At 46.5% G+C, this 24,760-nt stretch overlaps 1 protein-coding gene across 4 annotated transcripts in view; it reads left to right on the top strand.

Annotated features, from left to right (window-relative positions):
* The first annotated feature begins 1,472 nt into the window (after window positions 1-1,472).
* WWC3 (WWC family member 3) overlaps window positions 1,473-24,760 on the top strand; it is a 108,853-nt gene continuing 85,565 nt past the window's right edge. For 2 of the 4 annotated variants that reach the window (XM_043895389.1, XM_043895388.1), the window contains exon 1: window positions 1,473-1,979. In XM_043895389.1, coding sequence (XP_043751324.1) covers window positions 1,687-1,979 — 293 coding nt within the window. In that variant the 5' untranslated portion in view covers window positions 1,473-1,686. The remainder of the gene's footprint in view (window positions 1,980-24,760) is intronic. The other 2 variants (XM_043895392.1, XM_043895391.1) reach the window with 1 other exon arrangement.

The following is a 24,760-nucleotide window of genomic DNA, read 5'->3' as shown; positions in this document are numbered from 1 at the left end:
CGGGTGGGAGAAGAGGCGGAAAGGCCTCCTTCGGACGTGTCCCAATTACAGTCTCCATGCCTGCACATTCCTTTTAAAAACAATTTTCCCCTTATAAAAGGAATAGAACCCTTTTACAAACCATTTCGAAGGCAAATAACTAAAAAAGCAACCATCCCACTGAAGGAATGCAAACTGCTGTGAGCATTTGGGGAGATTTTCCTCCCGTTGCTTCCCCTATGTAGCTAGATTTGGATCGCTGTTAGGGTTTTTATTAGAACTTTTTGTATCATTGTAACAGTGCTTTAAAACCTCTCTGATACTTTCCTGAGTTTCCTGGCATTGTCTTGTGTCCAGAGATCTGGGGCACTAAATAACTGGGGAATTTGGAGCAAGAAGAGAGCCAGCCCAGTCTTTGGACTTCAATTTCTCCAGCTACGAGTTGTGCATGTAACATAAAATACCAATAGCCATAGAGGTTTCATGTTTTCGGAGCTGACCTGGCTTCCTCTCAAGCAGAGGCCTACTTGGGTCTTCACTCAAACCATTGGATCTCCCAAACTGGAAGAGAGAAGAGCTCAGGGCAGGTCAGGGGTCTGACCCGGAGTGGGGACTTGGCATCAACCCTGCTGGGGCTCTCCTAGCAGGGACGAGAAGTGGCAACCTAAGCAACTCCCCACTTCCAGGTGTCCCCCAGGCTCCAGCTCATTGGACCAGCCTCAGGTTCCTCCTCCAGCTAGGGAGCTCCTTCAACTTCCCTTCAGGGGACGTACCCACCTTCGCGGGGGCCATCCTCGGTATTTGGGAGACCTAAGACGCAGCTCCCCTCCCCCATAAAGTGGGCAGAGAGGAGGACCCCAGACATCCAAGGCCTGGGAATGGGTGCAGCGAGGTGACCGCCCTCTCCCCCGGGAATTGTTTGGGTCCCAGGAGTCAGCCCGCGGCAGGCCGCGTCTGCAGCCCGGGTGGGGCCGCCAACCTCCCGGCCCTCCTTCCTCTCCGCGGTGGCCCGGGGGCGGACGGACGCGGCGGCGCCCATCCTGGCCCCCGTGCGGTTTCCCGGCGAGGCCCAAGGAGGTGGTGGAGGAGAGAAGAGGGAGGAGCGCGCGGAGCAGGAGGGGAAGACTGAGGAACAGGGGGCGAGCGTTGGGAGGGTCGGAGCAGCCGGCGGGGGAGGAGGAGTAGAAGCAGCGGGCCGGGGTGAGGGGGTGGGGGCCGGAGGGGCCGAGAGCCAAGGAGCCCCCAAGGGAGATTGGAGGCGGAGCAGCCAAGGGAGATCGAAGGGTTTGCAGCAAGCGGGGGAGGAGCCGCCGAGGACGAAGGGGTGGAGGGAGAGCCGGGTCCACCGACAGGGCGGGGCCTGCGTAGCCCCGCCCCTAAGGCGGTGCTGTGAAACGAAGATGGCCGGGCGCGCCGCGGGAACTGAGGGGCTGCCGGCAGCGGCTGCGGCAGCTCTGGGACTGTGACTCCACGCGCGGCGGCGACCCGAGTGATCCAGGCACTGCAGGCAGGCGGAGCGCAGGGCCGAGTGGGCGGCGGGCGACAGGAGGCAGGCGGGCACCGGTGCGCGGGCGCCGGGCGGAGGATGCACCGGGCGCGGCGGGCGGGTCCCCGCGGCCGCCCCCGCGCCCTGAGCGCCGGGCCTTAGTGCTGGCGGACGAGGCGGCGCGCGTGGGGCGGCCGGGCGGCGGCGGGGCCCGCGCCGTCATGCCGTGGCTGAGCGGCGGCCGGCGGCGGCGGCGGGGACAGCCCCGCGAGGCCCCGCGGGAGCCACCGCAGCCGGCGCAGCCCCCGCGGGAGCAGCCGCCGGCCGCGCCCCCCGCCGCGGCCCCCGTGCCCCCCGCGCCCTCGGCGCCCTCCGCGCCGCCACCGCCTCGGGCCCGGGAGAGCGCTGAGCTGCCGCTGCCTGCCGGCTGGGAGGAGGCGCGCGACTACGATGGCCGAGTCTTCTACATCGACCACAACACGCGCCAGACGTCGTGGATCGACCCCCGCGACCGGTAAGGGGAGGGGGGCGCGGGCCAGGGTTAGGGAGACCCATACTTTGGGCCCAGGGAGAGGATCGAGGACCCGGGGGGCCTCCGGGGTCTGGGCGGAGATCGTGCGTCCTCCGGGCCCGGAGAAGGTCCGGGCGCCCCCACCCCCGGGACCCTGGTCGAAGATCGAGGCTCCCCCTCTCCCGGCCTCGAGCCCCTGGTGTGCGGAGCCCCGGCTTCCACAGCGGGACGGACACTCTGACTTGGTTCCCTCACGTCACCCGCTGACCGATGCCTGGGAGCTGGGCGCCTGGAATTTCCTCTCCAGGGGCTGACGGATGGCCATCTTCCTTTTTCCGCCGCAGTCTCGCCCATCCCTGCCGGGCCTCTGCGGCCCACCGCCCCCGACTGTGGGCCCACAGGCGCCCCTCAGCCCCGCGGTGGCCAGATGAGCTGTCATCTTGTAGCACAACCGTGCGTCCCAGCCTCGTGGTGTGGGTTCCTTGTCTGGCGGCTTCAGCCTAGCTTCCAGCGAAGACTGTGCCAGATGGGACACTTCAGAGTCTTTGGAGTAACCATCAAACTGGGGTGGTTACTCTTCAGCGCCTTAGAAAGTGACTTCAAATTCTGGTTGAAAAAGCCTTGTGTACTGCGGCCAGAATGGACTGTGATTAGACCCATATGCTTCTGGGATAAAGGGAAAACAAGAGTTGAATTTTAGGTTTCCTTTCTGTGCAAGATGTGAAGAGAGCCTTCAGTTGTCTCATTATTCATGTGAATGAATCCCCCGGAGTGAAAAACGGATGCTTCTGAAAGCAGTGCTAGATTGCCATTAAGTTTCACGTAATGACTTTTTCGGTAACTTTTTGTTCCATTGCCTGTTGGTTTCAGTGGTTCAGCTGCTTTTGGGGAGAGGCATTTTGGGATTCTCTTGAAACCCAGGGATTCCAGTGATTATCTGATATCTTGTCCTTTCTGGAGCAGCTTCTCTCCAGGTTGGGCCTGAGTACCAGAAAGGAAATACTGCAAGCTTCCCAAATGATTTTAAGACTTGAAAAGGCCCAGCGTGGTGACAGGCTCTTACATCCTCCTACCTGCACAGGAAAGGCAGCGCTACATGGCACTGGCCTTTGAAAATAAACTTTTCGGGAGGGAAGCTGCTGAATTGTTGTTTGAAGATTTCTCTAGGTTCAAATAGGGAAAGACAAAGAAAGGCAAAAGGCTCATGGTTCCCTAACATTCTCTTTGAACCTGGCCAACTTCTGGACTCAGAAACTCAGAGAAATTATAGCACAGTTTATTGGCTTAAAAAGGTGCTTCATTATTTTGAAAATCAGGTGAGATCATATTATAATTTTATCTAAAGCCTAGAGCCGCAGCTGTCTGATCAAGCCTTGGAAAGTTCTGGAGTTGGTAGAACTGCTTCAAATGTGGTGCCCTTCTATGTTGTATGGCTGTTAAAAATCCAATCAACTGGAAAATGAACCAATTAAAAGAACTGTTTTGCTTAGAAAAGGTGAAGACCCATTTTATGAAGATAATATAAAACAGTTGTGGTCACGTTGGAGTGTAGATTCATGAGGAAAATTATAAATGCAAGAATTTCAATTTTATCGGCACAATTCAAGACATAGGTGAGCTGACCCCACAAAAGACAGCTGGTAGAAACTTCCTTTCTGTTTATTTCATACACATTGCCTGCGTTCCTCTTTCCAGAAAGCTGTGTTACCGAATGACATTGTCACCCTTTTCGGACATCACTCATGCTACAAATTTTTAAAAAGTCCAGTTTCTAATGCTCAGAGCGTCGATGGAGTGAACAAAAGTGGATGTTTTGCATTTTTTTGTAAAGTAAAAACATGTGTACAGTTTTATGAGACATTGTTTTTATAGTGAGTGAAAATTCAGTAGGGGACAGCTTGCACTTCAGCTCCCATAATACCTTGCCCGAAATATGTATGGAATGTTCAGCAAGCCACAAACATTTAAGTGGAGTCTACGGAAGGGTGTAAATGCTGTAATAGTCATTCTCTTTCTTCTTTCAAAACAGAGCCCTGCCGATTTTTATTAGTGACTGGTTATCCTTTAAGGTTGTGATTGATTTTTATGATATGGAAAAAATTGTGTGTTGGAGCACAGCATTTTCTCCTTGTGCATCTGACACTTAAAACCCTTTTTGAGTCGAGTTTGATTCACATGACCAAAAAACGGTATTCAAGAAATGAAGACTTTCCCCAAACAGCTTCCAAATGGAGAACTGTCAGAAGAGGCAAAGAAATAGGTTCTTAAAGACAATGAAATTATGGAGAAATAGATGAATGTAGTCGGTTAGGTGAAGATTCTTGCTGACTGAAAGCATTTCGTATATAATTTATGAAAGCTGTAATAGCATAAAATATGCTGCTGTAAGCAAGGTAACCGAGGGCCAAGGGTTGTGAACAAACTCTTCTAGAGTTGTACAATAATTCCATTCAGTGTTGTGTCTAACAGCATTTATATTGCCAGCTCAGGGCATGTTGGTGAATTATTGTAGCTGTACTTTCTTTTTCACATTACAACAAAGAGGTTGCAAACCTAGGGAAATATCTTTACAGATGTGTAAAAAAATTTTCAGTATTTTCAAAACAGAATTTTTTAATTTTTTAAAATTAATTTATTTTAAATGGAGGCTAATTACTTTACAATATTGTAGTGGTTTTTGCCATACATTGACATGAATCAGCCATGGGTGTACATGTGTTCCCCATCCTGAACCCCCATCCCATCTCTCAGGGTCATCCCAGTGCACCAGCCCTGAGCACCCTGTCTCATACATCAAACCTGGACTGGCGATCTGTTTCACATATGGTAGTATACATCAAAACAGAATTTTTTTAGTTGGATTCTGAACTCACTGTAGGTTTAAATTCACTATCTCTGCAGATCAATACTGTGCATATAATTTTCATAGTTTTCTGGGAGTCATACCCCAAAACTTTGTTTAAAAATAAACAGTTGGAACTTCCTGGCAGTCCAGTGATTAAGACTCCTTGTTCCCAATGCATGGGTTTGATTCCTGGTCGGGGAACTAAAATTCCACATGCTGCACGGTGAAACCAAAAAAATCAAATCAACCAGTCAATAAAGTTAATTCACTATTTCTGTGACTGGTGTTTTCTGTGGGTGAGTTGCGTGTGGTTTACATTAGTGGCACATATGTATTCCACATATATTAACTTGGAGGTCAATGGCGACTTTATAAAAAGGTATTTACCATTTAGATGGAAAATACGGGAAGAACTTTTTTGCCTCTCTTGGAAAAATTCAGTGCCTTTGATGGTTGTATATATGTCTGCTTCTTTTGAGGTTGTGTTGTTACTAACCTTTAGACGGACTGAGTGGTTGAAACTTACTGTTCTGTTTTCCATAGCTCAGTTGGGACTGTACATTACTGGAAATGCCAACCTCAGGCACTTTAAGAGTGGTGGACATAGCGCATTTGAGATCAAAGCAGAGTATAAACGATCAGGATGATGGTGGCAGGCCCAGATTATATCATGACAAAAGCTTTTAGGGATCCATTTGTTCACTAGCTGGGGTTTGACCTGCGCCACATGGAGAAATCCTGTGATATATCAAAAGTCCTTTGAACAGGTTATTGCTTTAAGAGAAAACAATCCATGGTTCTTGAATTTTGCCAGGTTGAAGCCCCATATAACAGGTCCAGATGACACCATTGCTGTCTTCTTAGAACCTGTATTCAGTGTTAATTAATAGGAGGTTTACTGTATTTTGGGCTTCCCTGATGGCTCAGCAGTAAAGTATCCGCCTGCAATCCAGGAGACACAGGAGACATGGGTTCGATCTCTGTGTCGGGAAGATCCCTTAGAGAAGGAAATGACAACCCACTCCAGTGTTCTTGTCTGGGAAATCCCATGGACAGAGGAGCCTCACAGGCTACAGTCCATGGGATTGCAAAGAGTTGGGCACGACTGAGCATGCAGTCAACTCAATTTATCCCACAGGGTCTATTTTGGGATTATTATCAACTTTGTGATAAATAATGATTTTTCCATTTTTCATTCTTTAAGATTATAGGGGTGTGGGTGTGTGTGTGTGTGTGTGTATGTGTGTGTTTGTATATACATAGAGGAGTGTCTTGCTTTTAAAGCCATAAAGAGTGGACTTCTGTAAGAATCTTCTTCCTTTTAGATTATCAACAACCATTTCTTGATTTGTTCTTGGTCTAATATCTTTCTTTTTTTTCTTTAAGAAAAGTGAGTGGAAAAGTCATTCATTTCTAAAAATAGCTCCCGGATGTTTAGAAATCTCTAAGTTTCCTTTTCTTCCCTTTCGCTCTGCTTTTGGAAGTGGAAATTGTGTTTCCCCTTCTCCCGTAGGTTCTACTGCAGAAACCCGTGGGTCAAGTGACGTGTTAAAAGGTCACTTTAACACTTGAGCCCAGTGAGCTCTTCTTGCCCAGGTCCTTTTGCTATTTGGCTGCCTTTCCAGTGAATTAAGTAAAATTAATTTGATGGAATAAAAGCAGAGCTAAAATTTCCTGAGTTCAGCTATTCTCATTTAAATCCAGTCAAATGAAGTAATATTTATAGGTTCTTGGCTTCCTGTGTGCTAGGATAGTGGATGGAGACCAGGTTTGTCTGGGAGATGGGAGACCCAGAAAATGTAGACAGTGATGGTTGCCAGACACCCTCAGCAGAAGGTGGTGGCTTCTGAGAAAAGGAGGTGGCTTACTAGAGCCTGGGGGTTCTTTATCTTTGTCCATTGTCTCCTAGTATATCTCATGCTTCCTTAGCATTGGGGATGAGAAGAATGCTGCGGACAAGGAAGTGCTAGGTGTTTGGAATAAGGATGGGAACTGGTTAGCTTGACGTGTTTGGAATAAGGATGGGAACTGGTTAGCTTGACTGACCCAGAGTCTTTGTGTTAGGCCGGTCAGGCTCAGGCAAGACCACGTGGAGCTTGACTCCTCCAGCTTTGGGCTTAAAAGAGCCAGGATGGCCTCTTTCCTCTCTTCATCTTGCATGTGAGGGCCATAGCCAAGGGGTACGTCCCACCCACTGTGGGAGGAATTGGGACTTGAGCCGAATCTTCTGACCATGATCCAATGCTCTGTCACAGACACCACCCCTCTGCCCTGTCCCTATTCAATTTGAGGCATCCTGCCTCTCTTCATTTGTTTGTTGGCTAATCTGTCCATTCATTCATTAACTGTTGCACAGCCTCCCCATCTCAGGCACCCTTCCAGGTCCAGGAAGCACCAGTGGCGAGTACCAGCAGACAGGTGCTGCCTCCGTGGGGCTCACATGTGCTTGTATTCTGTTTACCCTGAGGCCTCACTGTGTTCTCCCTGCCTCCTGCTTTCTCCCCGCTGGGGTCCCTTGGGTCTTAGGACATACGAGGGGTACTGCTTGTGGGCCACACACTCCAAGGCACTGTCACTGAAAACCGACAAAGGCTGCGCAAGCCGTCATTGGGACGATGATAGAACTGAAGTCCAGGGGCTTGCCTTAGTAACCTTGCTTCCCAGAGCCAACGAAGAGGGGTGTCTGTCTGGCTCCAGACTTGAACCAAAATCTTCTGTCTATACCTTCCCCTCCCTTGGCTTGGTAACCATGTGCCCCCTGTGCTATGTTCGATTCCTGCGGTTACTTTTATCTTATATTCATTGTTGTTTGATATTTAACAGACTTCCTCCCTGCCTTTCCCAGCCAGATAGAAGAATGGCGCTCCAAAGATGTCCATGGCCTAGTCTCCTAAATTGATTAATAAGTTACCTTCCCACAGAAATGTCCTTGGTAGGTGGGATTAAGTTAAGAATCCTGAAATGAGGTAATCATCCTGAATTATCTGGCTGGGCTTAGGGTAAGCAGATGAGTCCTGACCAGAGGGAAGCAGAAGGCTCAGAGTCAGAGAAGGAGATGCGACAGCAGAAGCAGATGTTGGAGCTGTGTGGCCAGGAGCCAAGGAATGTAGGCGGCCTCTCGAATCCGGAAGAGCCAGGAGGTGTATTTTTCCTTCGCGCTTCCAGATGGAACGCAGCCCTGCTAACACCTTAATATTGGCCGAATGAAACTGATTTTTGACTTCTGACCTCCAGAACTGTGAGACAGTAAATGTGTGTTGTGTTAAACTGCCTGGTTTGTGGCAGTTCCTTACAGCAGCAGTAGGAAACTCCCGCACCCTGTGTGTTGTTTTCCCAGAGAGAATGGAAGGGTCTGGTCAGACTGGTGTTGTTTGATAAGAGCCACATGGGCTGAGGTGTCCTGGGTGCTCAGGGGTTGCTGGGCCAGGCATTTTACATCTGTTTTTCTCCCAGGCTCTTCACAACACCCCAGGAGTCCTGTTCCTCGTGCCTGGGGCCTGGAGTTTCAGTCATGTGAGGCACCAAGTCCTGCTTGATGAGCTAGCTACGTATGCGTGATGGACAGGGTGCACTTCTGAGAGAAGAGGGCAGCCGGAAATTGTTGGAGGTTTTCACAGATGCTGATGGACCTGAGCTAGAAATATTCAGGGCTCTTGGACTAGAAAAATTGAGGATTATGTCAGAGAAATCGTGAAGGAGACAAGCAGTGTACAGGACTTAGCTAATGCTTGAATTAAGGCAGGGGAAACCAGGAGGTGGGGGGTGTCAAAGGAACCTTTTTTGCTGACACCTTAGGAGTAGTTGGGACTCAGCAGGGGGCGAGGTGGAGGCCTCCTATTAACCCCACTATCAACCATCACTATTTTTTCCACCATTGTTGATGATGGTGTTATGTTCAGTGACTTGGTTACGTAGAGAAACAAGTGGGATCTTTCAGCCTGCTGTATTGCTGATAGACAGGGGCCTAAAGGGTGTCCAAACTGAGCAGGTGTTACTTTAGACTGGGGTTTCAGAGCCCTGGCACTGTAAATGTCTCAGTTCAGTTCAGTCGCTCAGTTGTGTCCAACTCTTTGTGACCCCGTGGACTATAGCATGCTGGGTTTCCCTGTCCATCACCAACTCCCGGAGTTTGCTCAAACTCATGTCCATTGAGTTGGTGATGCCATCCAACTATCTCATCCTCTGTCGTCCCCTTCTCCTCCCACCTTCAGTCTTTCCCAGCCTCAGGGTCTTTTCCAATGAGTCGGTTCTTCACATCAGGTGGCCAAAGTATTGGAACTTCAGCTTCAGCATCAGTCCTTCCAAAGAATAGTTGGGACTGATTTCCTTTAAGGTTGACTGGTTTGATCTCCTTGCTGTCCAAGGGACTCTCAAGAATCTCCTCCAGCCTGTGTCTGTGAATGTTTAGGGGTGGGTAATTCTTTATTGTTGGACTGTCCTGCATAGTGGAGGATAGTTAGCAGGACACCTGGGCAGGTTTGCAGCATCTCTGGTCTCTCTGCTGAGTGCTTGCCAGTAGCGCACCTCTCCAAGGCACGGCAAAACCAAAAGTGACTTCAGATGTGACCAAGTGTCTGCCGGGGAGCCAGGTGGCCTGAGGAAGATGCTAAGTTGTGTCCAACTCTTTGTGACCCCATGGACTGTAACCCATCAGGCTCCTCTGTCCATGGGATTCTCCAGGCCAGAATACTGGAGTGGGTTGCCATGCCCTTCTGCAGGGGATCTTCCCGACCGGGGGATTGAATCCATGTCTCCTGCATTGCATGTGGATTATTTACCATTTGAGGCACCAGGGAAGCCCTCACCTACCATAGAATGTAACATTTTAAAGTGCGCCATTTAGTGGTTATTCATACATTTACAAGGTTGTGTGACCACCACTGCTGTATGATTCCAGAATAGTTTCATTGCCTCAGAGAGAAAGCCTGTACCCATTAATAGTCACTCCCTATCTCTCCATCTCTTGGCAACACGAGTCTGTTCTCTGTCTCCAGATTTGTCTATTCTAGACATTTCGTGTACGTGGAGTCATGCAGTCTGCGGACTCCTGTGTCTGGCTTATCTCACTCGGCATCATGTTTTCGAGATCTGTCCGCATCGCAGCCTGGATCAGTGCTCCACTCCCTTTCCTTGCCAAATCCTGTTCCCTGGTGGGGCTGCTGCCTTGGAGCAACCCACCTGTCCAGGTGTCCTTGCAGGATCTAGGAAGTAACTGTGTCTTTAATTCCACAAATGTCAACTCCTAGCTGTTTTACTCACAGAAAAATGACCATTCCTCTGTTTACAGTGTCAAAATATAAACATGACCTTGTGTACTCGGTGGGGATGAAAAAAGAGCTCTCAGACTGGCTGTGATCAGCTGTTGTCTGTTCTCATTGGTCTTCTGCTTGTTTTGGCTCCTTGAGAATGGGGAGCCGGCTTCACTGCTGGAGATGTGCAGAGTCTCGAGCTGGCTGGGAGCTTCAGGAACGCGGGCGCCTCCACACCAGGGCCAGGTAGCCCCGAGTTTTAAGCTCTCCTGGAGATTACAATGTGCAGTCAGAAGTCACGGTGTGGCCCCATGGCTAGTGGAGAAGTGAGGCATAAGAGGTGCTGATGTTTAACAGAATTGGGGGACTTGGGTGCATTTACAAATTTTTCTCTGCCAATTGGGCAAATATGATAATCTGTCTCATTCTGAAGGAGGAGAAGGTGCCCTCATCCTGTGCCTCATTGCTCACACGACTGCAGGACCTTGCTTGTCATGTCAGGGACCAGGCTGTGGCACTCTAGCCATTTCGCCAGGGCTCCAGTCTCCAAGGGGTGGTGGGAGCCTGGCATTCAGAGAGCAGCCCAGGGATGGTCTGGCTGCAGCCAGCCATCCTCGCCCCTTCCCCTCAATTCCCCTCTCCAGAAATGCTCCTCTTTGAAGAGAAAAGGAAAGATTGTAAAGGGTGGTGGTAGGAGGGGGTGTGCTGGCCTGATATAGGCCCTTCTGAGGCCTGCGGTACTCATTTATGAAACTTAACGCACTTCGTGGGATGGATCAACTTCAATGCCAAAGGAGCGAAAAACTTGGTAGAAATTAATTGCTTGACATCCTAGTGACCAAAGAGCTGCCTGATGGAGTTTTTCTTTGCAAACAGCTGTGCACGCGTCTCTCCTGCAGACCAGCCCCCCTCCCCCCAAGGCTTTTTGGGCACTGTGCTCTGATACACAGGTGTGCATGCCTGCCCTTTAATAAAATGTGCAGGCCCGCAGGGACCTTGGGGTGGTTTTCTATGACATGGGGGACCCACTGAAGCATTCCTTCCTGCCTTATTGGAATGACACAATGTAGAAATATGCAGAACATGAGAAACTCCCCAGCTGCCCCCCGCCCCCCCCCGTAGAGCAGCATGATGATAATAGCTTTCTGTGTGGCCTTTTCTCCACCTGTGCCTAAGTGTATGTGCAGAAGCCCAGATCTTTGTTTCAGAAGTTTACATAAATGCAATCTTGCTGTCAAAAAAAAATTTTTTTTCTATGTCTTGCCGTTTTCATTTAACACTATGTCTGGGTGCTCTTTCCACCATCAGATTGTACAGGTCTACGGCCATGCTCTAATAAAACTTGTTTTTATTGAGGTAGAGTTCACAAAACAAAATAACTCATTTTAAAATAAATTACTCAGTGGCATTTGGTATATCACCAGTGTTGTATAGCCACCCCTTCTATGCAGTTCCAGAACATTTCCATCACCCTAGAAGGAAACCTTGTGGCCATGAAGCAGTGGCTCCCCATCCCTCCTCCCCCAGCCCTGGCAACCATCAAGCCACCAGTCTACTTCCTATCTCCAGATTTACCTGTTCTGGGCTTTTCATACGGGTAAAATCATCTCTATTTAATTCTGTCTACATGGCCTCTTATGTCAGGCTTTTCTCACCTTGCCTAATATTAGTGAGGTTCCTCCACATCGTAGGGACCTGGTTTTGTGCTTTTGCTTTTGGCTTAATGCAGAGGACACACCGTCCTGTGATCCTGAGGGCTGCCAGGTAAACTTTGCCCACAGGAGCTGCTGTCACCCTTTAAGAAAAATCAATCAAGAGTCAAAGAAAAGAGCACCTTAATTTAGGTTTTAGTTTGTTACTCTGAGAAAGAGAGAGTCTAAAATATTTCACGTTTCTTTTTAAAATTAGAAATAAGTGGCCAGAAACGAGCATATGGTAGGAATTTTAATAATCTAGATGTGCCCTGTGAGATGGAGGATGAAAAGTGTTAGTCGCTCAGTCATGTTTGACTCTTTGCGACTCCATGGACGGTATCCCGCCAGGCTCCTCTGTCCATGGAGTTCTCCAGGCAAGAATACTGGAGTGGGTTGCCATTCCCTTATCAAGGGGATCTTCCCTACCCAGGCATTGACCTGGGGTCTCTTACATTGCAGGCAGATTCTTTACCGTCTGAGCCACCAGGGAAGCCCCTGGTGATGGAAGATAACATGTAATTAATGTATCCTAGCCCTTTTCCTCAAGGTGATGCAAATGCAGCTGGGGAAACAGGAAGGACCTATAGAAAATAATAGGCCAGCAACGCAGCGGTTACCAGCCTGCTGCCAGGGTTGGTGGCGGTGGCAGTGAATGGGGGGAAGATGGTCAGCCTTGAAGTCAGAGAATCTCGAGGGTCCAAGTACACTCCTGTGCCTTCACCTGCCCCCTAACAAGTCCCTGAAGTTCCTTGTGGGTGGATTCTCTTACATGTACGAGGACAACAAGCCTTGTTGTCAGTTGCTGAACTGATGCTGCTCCGGGGAGGTCTTAGGACAGGGGTTGGCAAACAGCAGCCTACAAGCTGAATCTGGCTGGCCACCTGTTTTTTATACAGCCTGCCAGATAAGAATGGGATTTCCGTTTTTAATTGGTTGAGAAAGAATCAAAAGAAGAGTTATATTTCATGAAAGTGATGGAGATTTCAAGTCTGTGTCTATAGATAAAGTTTTATTGGAGCACAGCCACACTCACATGATTATTGTCTGTGGCGGCTTTTGCCCTTTAAGGATAAAGTTGAGTCTCTGGACAGAGACCATATGGCCTGCAGAACTGGAAATATTTACTGTCTGGCCCTTGATAGAAAACCATTTGTGGACCTCTCATCTTAGGAGAATACTGGGTCTAATCAAGGTAACTATTAGTTACTAGGGGTTGGGTGGACAAGGGTGGGGCAGGAGACACAGGATAGGAAGACCCCAGCAGGAAGTCTAACCAACCAGAGAAAAGGTGCTCAGAATCATAAAACCCAGTGAGGGACCCTTTTCTCACAGGAACCCTCTCAGTAGAGACTTCTTTCCTCCCCCACCTGCGCCAAGGATGCTGCATCTAACTGTCATAAGACAGCCAAGGCAAGTTTAGATTATTTAAACAACATGCCTATTAAGATTACAGTTGACCCTTAAACAACTTGGGTGTGGAGTGTATCAGTCCATCAGATTTTTTTTTCAGTAGTGAACACTATAGCACAGAACTGTGGATACACAGGTCTGACCATAAGTTATATGCAGATATTCAACTTTGTGGTGGCTGAAGAGAGTGAGTGAAAGTGCTAGTCATTCAGTCGTGTCTGACTCTTTGCGATCCTGTATGGATTGTAGCCTGCCAGGCTCCTCTGTCCATGGAATTCTGTAGGGAAGAATACTGGAGTGGGTAGCCATTCCCTTTTCCAGGATATCTTCCTGACCCAGGGATTAAACCCTGGTTGCTTGTCATATACCCCAGTACAAAATACAAAGTTTAAAAGCGTGGGGGGAAGAAAAGAAACTAAGGTTTCAAGGTACAAAAAGTTTTAGTTCTTGGGAGAATTCAGATATGGGACTCTCATTCTTTTGTGTTGCTATGTAAGCAAGCGCCCTGTTCCCCCATCTGTGCTCTATGAACTTGCATGGTCTTTAAAGGCCAGTTACGGGAATTGTGAATTGTGTGCGTGCATATCTGTGCTTGCTCACAGCTGCTTTCCACCTTCCCTTACCCCCTTCACAGACCTGGAGTCACAGAAAGACCCCCTGGGACCCCACAGCTACTGATCCATGATGTCCAGAAAGGCAAATCCATCCTAGTGGATTAGTGGTTGCCTGGGGGTGGAGTTAGGAAGGGGGAATGGGAACCAAGGGTATGATTGAGGTGATGGAAATGTTCTAAAATGTCCTAATGTTGCACATCTAAGTAAATTTACTAAATATAATTGAAATTGCACATAAAATGGGATGATTTTAGGATTCATAGATGTTACCACAATCAAGTTGTTTGTAAAATTCTTTTAAAGTGGTCTTATTTTTAAATTCAGGTTGTTGCCTTGTCTTAGTAGTTGAACAGACCAGGCTACGTAAATTAGGCTGGTAGCCTCTAACCATACAGAAGGCTTCTGGTTTTCTCAAAATGTTCATACAGTGACTCCAGACACTTACCAAGAAGCCACATGTTAACATTGCCCAGGAGTTTGACTGACTGTAAAGGAAGAGTACCACCAGCAACAGCCTGATTTTACTAGGTTAAAAGTATAGTTGATTTCATGAAGGCAACTGACTCTTTCATTCAGAGGGATTTATCTTACAGAAAGACTTACTAGCACTGCTGTCCGTTTTAGAAAAGTTGATGTGGTATGTGATTATGTAGCAGTCTTTGGGGTGAAATGAAATTTGTGGATAAAGGACCAATTGATACTTGGCACTTTGGAGATCAGCATTTTTATCTTTCACATGTTTTTGAAAGAACATCTTAAAACTGTATTATATGCTTCTTATTTCTCCTTGGATTTACAACAATGTAACATTTTCTTGATAGTTAAGATTTGTATGCATGAACATGGATAATCGTATGTTCTTGGAATGTACCAATAACCACAGAGACCACTCAGACGTGGTTAGCCTTGATTTTAGGCATGGATGGTCTTGAGTTTGACTCAAGGCCCTATTGTTTCATGTGTGCCCTAAGGCAGTATTTGGAGTCTCTGAACCTTGTGGTTTCTTTTTTCAGAAATGGGGACACTAAGGTCAATGTCTAGTGTGTAGTAGACACTCACATTTTAATTGTTTTTGTGGTCATACTGAATAAGTAGTCATTCAGCTTAGTGATTCTTCAACTTTTCTTTCCTGCCCATCAAAATTTCCTCCCTCCATTATGTCACTTCTGCTTCTGAGTTGCTTGCTTCGTTTTCTTCTCCTTATGTACCCCTGGTGACCCACTGGAGTAAGGACAAGTGCTCAAAGAGTGCATGATAACTTTTTTCTCTCTACTTGGAGCTGTTCTTTGCATTCCCTTGGTTTTGTGGCTGGGAACGTCAAGGTACTGAAATGAAATGTTACAAAGAGGTTAGTACAGAGCCATCAAGCTTTGTGGGTACAGGGCTAGGTAGTATCGGGGGAGAATGGATACGTGTATATGTATGGCCGAGTTCCTTCACTGTCCACTTGAAACTATCACAGCATTGTTAATCGGCTATACCCCAATACAAAATAAAAAGGAAAAGAGGGGCTAGGTAGTAAATACTTTAGGCTTGGCCGGTGTTAGAGTCACTGTTGCAACTGCTCAGCTCTGCTTTTGTAGCTAAAAAGCAGTCACGTGTGCATGCTAGGTCACTTCATTTGTGTCTGACTCTTTGTGACCCCGTGGACTGTAGCCCGCCAGGTTCCTCTGTCCATGGGATTCTCCAGGCTAGAATACTGGAGTGGGTTGTGACTTCTTCCTCCTGGGGCTCTTCCCCACCCAGGGATCGAACCTGTGTCTCTTACATCTCGTGCATTGGCAGGCAGGTTCTTTACTGTTTGAGCCACCCGGGAAGCCCAAAAACAGTCATAGGCAATGCCTAAATGTGGATGTGCCTGACTGTGGTCGATAAAAACTTATTTACAGAGAAACGAGGCAGGCGCTGGGTTTGGCCCTTGGAACCTAGTTTGCTGACTGGTGATCGACATCATGCTTGTTTGTATACTGTGTTAACACCACCAAAGCTCTTAGATCTTCAGCTTTCATTGTAGTTGTGTTAGCTTGGATACAGATCTGAAAACACCCCAAATATGTACAGAAATATTGATTTCCACGTAGAGATGTCATGTTGTGGAATTTGGTCTTTGTAATATTCGGTGATGTTAGAGGTTTTACAGATTCACATCACATGGTGAGATCTTGTTCCATAATTAGTAGACACTTAACATTGGACAGGTATTAAGAATAGGTGAAGTTGGGCTTCCCTGGTGGTCCAGTGGTTAAGAATCCACCTGCCAGTGCAGGGGACATGGGTTCGTTCCCTGCTGCGGGAAGGTCCCGCATGCGGTGGAGCAACTAAGCCCATGTGCCACAAGTACTGAGCCTATGCTCTAGAGCTCATGAGCTACAGTCACCGAGTCCACACACTTAGAGCCTGTGCTCTGCAACAAGAGAAGCCACTGCAATGAGAAGCCCATGGACCACAGTGAGGAGTAGCCCCCAACAATGAAGAGTAGCTGCCAGCATTAGCACAGGGGAGCTGGGCCTTTTGCCTGGCTTGTACCAGCTTTGCCAACAGGGCTGTGAGGAATGCCATGGACCAGGAACTGCTGTGCAGCAGCTGTGTTTCATTCCTATTATTTTAGCAGTCAAGTGGTGCATTTTCAAAGAGTATGTCTTTAAAGAAGATTTACATATAGTTTTGGAATGCCCATATAATATTGTCAATTCTTGGGTTTAGAAATGAATTATTGTTACTTCAAAAAAAAAAAAAGAGGTGGATAGTTACTTTCTAATGGCTGGGTGGTTTGAGATCTAAAATGATGAGGCTGAAGCCCACGGCGGCCAGCTCTGTGGAATTCTTTCACATTGTGACTCTGCCTCAGGAAAGGCACGTAGTCGACCTGGCGGCGCCAGGTCATGGATGGACTGACTGCTTTGGAAGGCATCTCACATAGATCATTCTGATTGATCCGACCCAGGTCAACCACGATTGCCATCTCAGTAATCTCAGTACAAAGAGCCAAGACGCCAGAGGCAAGCCTCCCCCCCCCCACCGCCTCCAATATCACAAACCTCCCAAATGTCACCATGCGGATGACATATTGACAGAAATGTCAAGGATTACCAAGAATAGCTCCTTGCATTCACATGTACTGAGGGGGAGAAGGACAGAGTACTATTTGCATTTTAAGTGCCACTGTGGTGGCCAGAACCAATACTTCCCCCAACTCTGTCTTGGGGCTTTAGATATACTTTCCAGTTTGAAGTAAGACCTCATGTACTTATTTTACCTTGAAAATGATTAATAGGTCTTTTTTCTTATGCTGTGTTTTATCACCTGGCTCTTTTAAAAATACAGATCACTAATAAAGTTCTATATAAACATGTAACTGATCAAATCCTTGTTTTTCCTGAGTCATTGTCAGCATCTCAGTTCTACTCTAAATCTAGTGCCAGTGCAGTAAATATTTGGAATCCAAAGTCTGCATTTCCTTCAGATGGGCTAACTTTTATCTGGTTATATAAAGTGGAGAAACACAGACTTTCTTTCCGTCTGTTTCGAGGTGCTTAGTAGCCACTCTGCCATTGGTTGGTGTGGGGGTCATCCCTTTTTTGCACCAGTGAAAATGACAGCCTCGCATGTCCCTTCAGGGACAAGTGCTACTTTTGTCATTTTCAGGAAAATCATGTAGATTAATCCCAAACCAGGTTGTGGAGTAGGAGGAAGAGCTAAGGTTTTTCAGGGACTTCCACCACCCTGAGCTGCAAGATGAGTTTGGGGCATACTCTCCAGACTCGTGGATAGTCCAAGCCAAGTTGGATTCCACAGGAGCCCCTCATGGATTGCAGACCAGAAAACACGCCTGTGTGTCTTTCTTCTTTCCCCTGGCCTTTTTTATGTTTCACTGGTGTTAGATTGCTTTATCTCTCCACCTGGAGTTAAAGAAGTTACCTTGACCCATTCCAAACTACTGAAATAGACAAAAAGTGGGAAGTTTTCCGAGAAGCAAACCAATAACATGATGGTACTGCAGGCATACAAGTTACTGAAATTGGTTTTGTGAACCAGTTGGCTGATACTGTTTGCAAAGCTGGGTTTTTTTCCTCACCAAAAAGGTATCCCTAGATTAAAGTTGATAAATTCTTTTTTCCTCACTTGAAAGTAAAGGTAAAACAGAAGTATAACCTTGAGACTGTTGTTCTTTTGATCATCAGGTCTTATACTTCCTGGAAAGATGGATCAAAGGCAGAACTTTTCAGAAATAGGGATAGGAAGGTGCTGGAGGAAAGGTGTTAATTGTAGCGCAGTTTGTTTATAAAGGAGCCAATGAATACTGTGTACAATGGTCCATCATGGAAACTACCTCCACTCTGGTGAAATTGTGCAATGAAACAAAACCTCACATCTCCAGTCAGGATTTCTCAAGCCAGATTTCTGAAACACCTCCAGAAATTGTCACGGGAAACACTGTTGGAATACCAGACTCTTGAAGCCCCAGGCATCATGCCTGTTTGAAGAGAGGTCCTGAGCCTCAGGCTCCCGTAGCTATCACAGCCTGTATGCGGGGCCATCAGCAGTCAGGTGGCCCGATGACGTCTCTGACCGTGAGTATCAGCCAGCTCAAGAGTTAGATCATTCTTTCTTTTGTTGAACTGGCCTGGGCAGCAGCTTCTGTTTTACCTTTCCCTCTGATCCTTGTCAGCTCTCACTAGGGTCCATTAACATTTGCCCTTATTTGGGTGTCCATAAGGAGCTAAAGCCTCTGACTGTGTGAATCAAACTGTGGAAAATTCTGAAAGAGAAGGGAATACCAGACAACCTGACCTACCTCCTGAGAAACCTTTATGCAGGTCAAGAAGCAACAGTTAGAACCAGACGTGGAACAACTGACTGGTTTCAAATTGGGAAAAGAATACGTCAAGGCTGTATATTGTCACCCTGCTTATTTAACTTACATGCAGAGTATATCACGTTAAATGTCCTCCTCCAGGGGATCTATTTGACCCAGAGATCGAATCTGCATCTCCTGCATTGGGAGGCAGATTCTTTACCACTGAGCCACCAGGGAAGCCCACAGACATATCAAACCTTCATTCCTTTTCAGGGCTGAATCCCATTTCATCATCTGGATAGAGCACTTTGTGTTTACCCCTTCTTCCTTTGTTAATGGGCATTTGGGTTGTTTTCACCTTTTGGCTGTTGTGAGTGGTGCTGCTGTGACACGCATGTACAAGTGTCTGAGTATCTGCTTTCAGTATTCTTGGGTATATACCTAGGAGTGGAATTGTTGGGTCATGTGGTCATTTGATGTTTACGTTTATGAAGAACCGTAGAACTGTTTTCCACAGTAGCTGTACCATGTTACGTTACAGAAGCAATGCATGAAGGTTAGTTTCTTCACATACTTACCAACACTTACTGTTTTCTGTTGTTATTTTTTGTTTGTTTTTTGAAAAAGTGACCATCCTATTGGGTGTGAAGTGGTATCTCGTGGTTTTAGTGTGTGTTTCCCTAGTGGCTCAGGATGATAAGGCTCTTTCCATGTGCTTGTTTTTTTTTTTTTTTTTTCCATGTGCTTGTTGACCATCTGTGTATCTTGGAGAGATACCTGTTCAATTCCTTCATCCATTTTTTGACCATTGGGTTGTTTGCCTTTTTGTTGTTGAACTTTAGGAGTTATTTATATATTGTGAATGGGCTTCTCCAGTGGCTCAGCAGTAAAGAATCAGCCTGCAATGCAGGAGACACAGCAGATCCAGGTTCAATCCTTGGGTCAGGAAGATCCCCTGGAGGAGGGCGTTGCAAATCCATTCCAGTACTCTTGCCTAGAAAATTCCATGGACAGAGAATCCTGGCGGGCTACAGTCCATGGGGTCGAAAAGAGTCAGACAAGACTGAAGTGACTTAGCACAGAGCACATATATTATGAATACTGAACCCTTGTCAGGTATATGGTTTGCAACTGGTATCCATTTTTGAAAAGTTCTCCTGGTGAGTTCAGTTAGCTACCAGGCTCAGGAACCACTGACCTGGATCAGTGATTCTTGGTGCTGCCTCCAAACACCTGGGAAACTTTCTGAAAATAAAAAAAAAAAAAAAAGTGCAGCCCTTTGCCCCCTACCCAGGGGGTTCTGATAACCCCTCTTTCCCCCTCAAACAGATAGCTACCTGGTGAAATAGTAGTTTAACTAAGGTTACTGACAACCTGGCTGCATGGATGGTGCGTGTGTGCATGCTCAGTTGTGTCCCAACTCTTTTGCGACCCCATGGATTGCAGAGAATCTGGCAGGTCTGTAGAACGTCAGCTGGCGTCAGCTACCTATTCCCTGTTCTCAAGAATTTTCTATGCAGATAGTTTATATTCTGTGGGAACTTGAATAGAATTTTTGCATCCTTCTGTTGTGTGAAAATTGTATAAATCAGAATTACATCAAACTGGTTCATAGTGCTTTTCAGGTTCACTATATCCTTCTACTTCTCTGTATGTTCATTCTATTAATTTTTGAGAGTTTGGTATTGAAACTGCACCTAAAAATCTCAATTTATCTACTTAAAAAATAATTGTAATATATAGGGGAACTATATATAACTTTGTTCTGTATTTTCCAAGCCTCCTGTACCTTTAAATGTGTTATCACAGTTTAATAATTTAAGAAATAAAAAAGAAAGAGAAAAAAATTCAATAAAAAAGACTATTCTGTGCAGAGCCACATGCTCACTCACATTACAGGATGGTCTGGGCTCCCTGAAGTACCTCCAAGACATGTCGTGTTGTCAGGCCTCTTGGGAGGTGACATTTCATCTGCCTGTTTCTTCTCTGCTCATGGGAAGGGCACCTCAGCTCGCGTGTGAGATGCTGAGCTGTACACTTACTATTTCTTTCCGGTTTCTTCTCATGCAGAGTGCACTGTTGGTGCTTGCTTGCAGCATTTCTGCTTTAATTGGCGTAATGTGGAACATTGTGGTTTTCCACTCTGAATAAAGATATTATTGTCAGTCTGTTTTTCCCCTACCTCATGACCCCTGCATTTTCATTGGAAGGACTGATAATGAAGCTGAAGCTCCAATATGTTGGCCACCTGATGCAAAGAGTCAAGTCACTGGAAAAGATCCTGAGCTGGGAAAGATTGAGGGCAGGAGGAGAAGAGGGTGGCAGAGGATGAGATGGTTGGATGGCATCACCTGCTCAACGGACATGAGTTTGAGCAAACTCGGGAGATGGTGAAGGACAGGGAAGCCTGGCGAGCTGCAGTCCATGGGGTTGCAGAGTCAGACATGACTGAGGGACTGAACAACATTACCCTTAATTCTGAAGGAGGCTGAGAGCTTGGCTCAAAACTGAGAAGGTGGGATGATTGTGGGGTGGTTGGTGGAGCTTGTTTTTTTAACTTCTGATTTATTTTTATATATTTTTGGCTGCCCTGGGTCTTTGTTGCTGCCGGGGATCCTCTCTAGTTGTGGTGCACAGGCTTCTCATTGCACTGGCTTCTTCTGTTGCAGAGCACAGGCTCTAGAGTGCACAGGCTTAATTGTTCTGTGGCATGTGTAATCTTCACATGCTAGGGATCAAACCCATGTCCCCTGTATTTGATAAGAATCAAACCACAGATTCTTAACCACTGGACCATCAGGGAAGTCCAGCTGGTGAAGCTTTCTAGTGGAGGTTCTCATCTGATAGAAGGCTGGGTGTGGGGTCAAGAGAGGGCGCACTCCCTGGGGTTCTCTGTGTCACAGAATCTCTTCTTGTGCTCACATGGAAGTGTTTCCCACAGCATCCTTTATCGCCCTGGTGGGTCCCATCTTGCCCCTGGGTTCCTAGGGGCTGAGGCTCTGCCATGTTCTTCCTTCCTGTACCTTCTGCTCCAGTCCATCCCCCCCCCCCAATGTCTCCTGCTGGTTGAAAGTGACTTATTTCCATACACACTTTGGAAACAGTGTAGGGACTCAAAAGAACATATTTTGATGGGCAGAAGAGAAAGGTCATCTTGAAAGGATTCAATTCCATAGAAGCGCACGTGTTTTATTAAATTCCAAGTTATGGCACAAAGTATATTTAGCTGGGCAGTTTTTATAGGATCATTCCACTCAAGTGCTTCATCATGGTCATGCTTAGAAAGAAGGCAAAGGAAAGCTTTTGGAATAATCTCCTGGCCATCCTTCCATCTCATGCTTATCATTTACTCTGTGTACCAATTTTAAAGCAGCCTAGACGTCCAGCAGCAGATGAATTGATAAAGGAGTTGGGGTACATATAGACAGTTATTACTGAGCCATAAAAAGGAACACATTTGAGTCAGTTCTTATGAGGTACATGAACATAGACTCTATTCTACAGAGTGAAGTCCATCAGAAAGAGGAAAACAAATATATGTGAATGCATATATATGGAATCTAGAAAGATGGTCCTGATGAACCTATCTACAAGGCAGCAGTGGAGATGCAGATGTAGAGAACAGACTTGTGGACACTGGGGAAAGGAGAAGCTGGCACCAACTGAGACAGTAGCATAGAAATATATAAATTACATAGCCAGTGGGAATTTGCTGTTATGAAGCAGGAAACCCAAAGCCGACGCTCTATGACAATCTGGAGGGATGGGATGGGGTGGGAGGTGGGAGGGAGGTTCAGAGGGAGGGGACATACGTAAACCCGTGGCTGATTCATGTTGATGTATGGCAGGAACCAACACAATATTGGAAAGCAGGTATCCTCCAATGACAAATAAAGTAAAAAAATTGATGCCTGTTTTGGAATCATTGTCTCCTTCTGAAAAAGGAGAAACTGACCCTGGGGTGAGCGTGGCATTTTACTGGTTACCACGTGCAATATTGTCATGAAATGTTTTTAGTCCATGTATTTGGTTGGCGCTTTCCCTTTCTCTCATCTTTGCCAGCCTGCCCTCATCCCTCTTGTTTCCCATGCCTGTGCTGAATAAATAATTATTAGAATTATAAAGATATTTTAAATGTTCTAGATATAGGACTCTCAATTTGAAAAGCAGATGCTGGTTAAAGTAACTGATCATGTTCCTTACTCTGCTCACCTCCCGACTTCCTTCTTCATGGAGACTCCCGCTACTTCTCCCCCCATACCAGATGGATGACTATTTACCTTTGAGAGTCACACTTATATAAGATGGCTCAAGCTGGATTTCAAGTGATAATTATCTAAAGAGTATTTAAAAGTACTGCTGCTCATGCTCCCTGAAAAATCAGTGTGGTCTAACTTCTGGGGTGAATCTGGAAGTCCCCAGTGATCTCGTTGCAGCCACTGTGAACATCCACTGTCGTCTGGACTCCATCTCGTTCATAATAATGAATGAATGTTTGCTGATGATTTCAACCCCATCATGAAACTGGCAGATAAGCCTTCACCTTAGAAACCAGAAACATTAAGTTTTCTAAAGGAGAAAGAAAGGTGGAATAGCAAGCTTTTGTATTGTTGTATACAAATGCAAATGCTGTCGTATTGTTGTTTGGGAGCAGTGACTGGTGGTTAGTTAGGGTTTACTGTTCTGTTGAACGTGAAGACCACTTATGTTTTTGTTGCACTAATTTCTTCCCTGAGCATCCATCGCCCTCTTTGTGCCCCTACCATTGAGGGAGTTTGTCAGGTAGTGACGATTTGTTATTTATTTGCTCCCTGACTGAGCTGAATTCCTGGTGGAGAACTCCTGGCACCTAGCATCTTAGATAGCTTTCCTGCAGTGAGTATTGAAACAGATGAATAGCACTGTACAGTTTCAATAGAGCTTCTCCTAGAGTGGGGTCCCCAGGCCCGCTCATCCTTAGTCAAGATTACATGCCTGAGACCACGAGCATCATTTATCCAAACCTTGTGCCTGGCGCTGCATGGCAGGAGCTCCCTGTGCAGCTGGGACCATGCTCAGTCAAGGGTCTTCCCACCCCTGCATCTCACCTTGGCAGGGTGACTATAGCCTCAAATACCCACCAGTTGCTGGGTCCCCAACCAAACCGCCAGATGTCAGAGACAACAGGGAGTGGTGGGCACTGTGGCATGCTAGTGGGTGGCCCCTCCTCAGGGGCTGGCCCTCATCAGCTTTAGCCATTTTTGTCTTTGGGGATTAGAATCCGTGTGTGCCAGCTCTTCCGATTTTCAAGAAACTTAGAAATTCACGTGTTTGGAACCAAATCTCCTGAGGTTAAATGCTGGAAATCCATTGGAGTTTGGGTAGATGACCCAAGGACTGTCACTGCGCACCAGACAGAACATCACTTGCAGGCTGAGTTGGCCCCAGGGCAGCCTTGGAGTCATGTCCTTCCAGCTCTTGCTGCCTGGTTACCCTTCTCCTAGACAGAGAGAAGAGGAACCTGGGAAGAATTTATAAAAGAATGGAATACAATATTATAAAGCATCTATACCCCTATACTGTGCTCCCCGGTATGGGACGCCGGGGCACAGTTTTATACTGAAAAAAGAGGCTTATTTTATTTAATTTCTTTTTTATTGTTTTAATTACGAAAGTATGATAATACATCTACAGGAGACTTGAAAGATACAAAGTTATGTATAATTCCACTATATATTACAGTTATTTTTTAAGCAGGTAAGTTAAGGTGTTTAATTGGAGTTTCAATATCAAACTCAAAAAATAATAGAATGAATAGGCAGAAAGGGCTTACTTTATTGGTATGGACATACCACAGTCCCATCCAGCCCTCTACCTACAGTTGCTGCTGTGTTTGGGTGTCTTCTCTAGCTTGTCTTTTTTCTTTTTGTAAATAAAGAAACTAAAATGTGGTCATATATCAAGTAATTTTATAGCCACGCTTTCTCCCTGACGAGTAGGCAAAGCACTTTCAAGTTATTACAGTGTCTTATTAAACACACTTTAAACATTATCCCAGGTAGGTCTCACAAGGAGGGGAATTCTGTTTTGCTGTTTGCTCTGTTGGGCTTCCCTGGTGTCTCAGGAGTAAAGAATCTGCCTTCGATGCAGGAGACGTGGGTTCAATCCCTGGGTCGGGAAGATACCCTGTAGAAG

Source organism: Cervus elaphus, chromosome X (assembly GCF_910594005.1).
Source record: "Cervus elaphus chromosome X, mCerEla1.1, whole genome shotgun sequence".
Classification (NCBI taxonomy): Eukaryota; Metazoa; Chordata; class Mammalia; order Artiodactyla; family Cervidae; genus Cervus; species Cervus elaphus.
The sequence above is the reverse complement of the archived record's forward strand: the minus strand, read 5'-3'. Positions and strand labels throughout refer to the sequence as shown.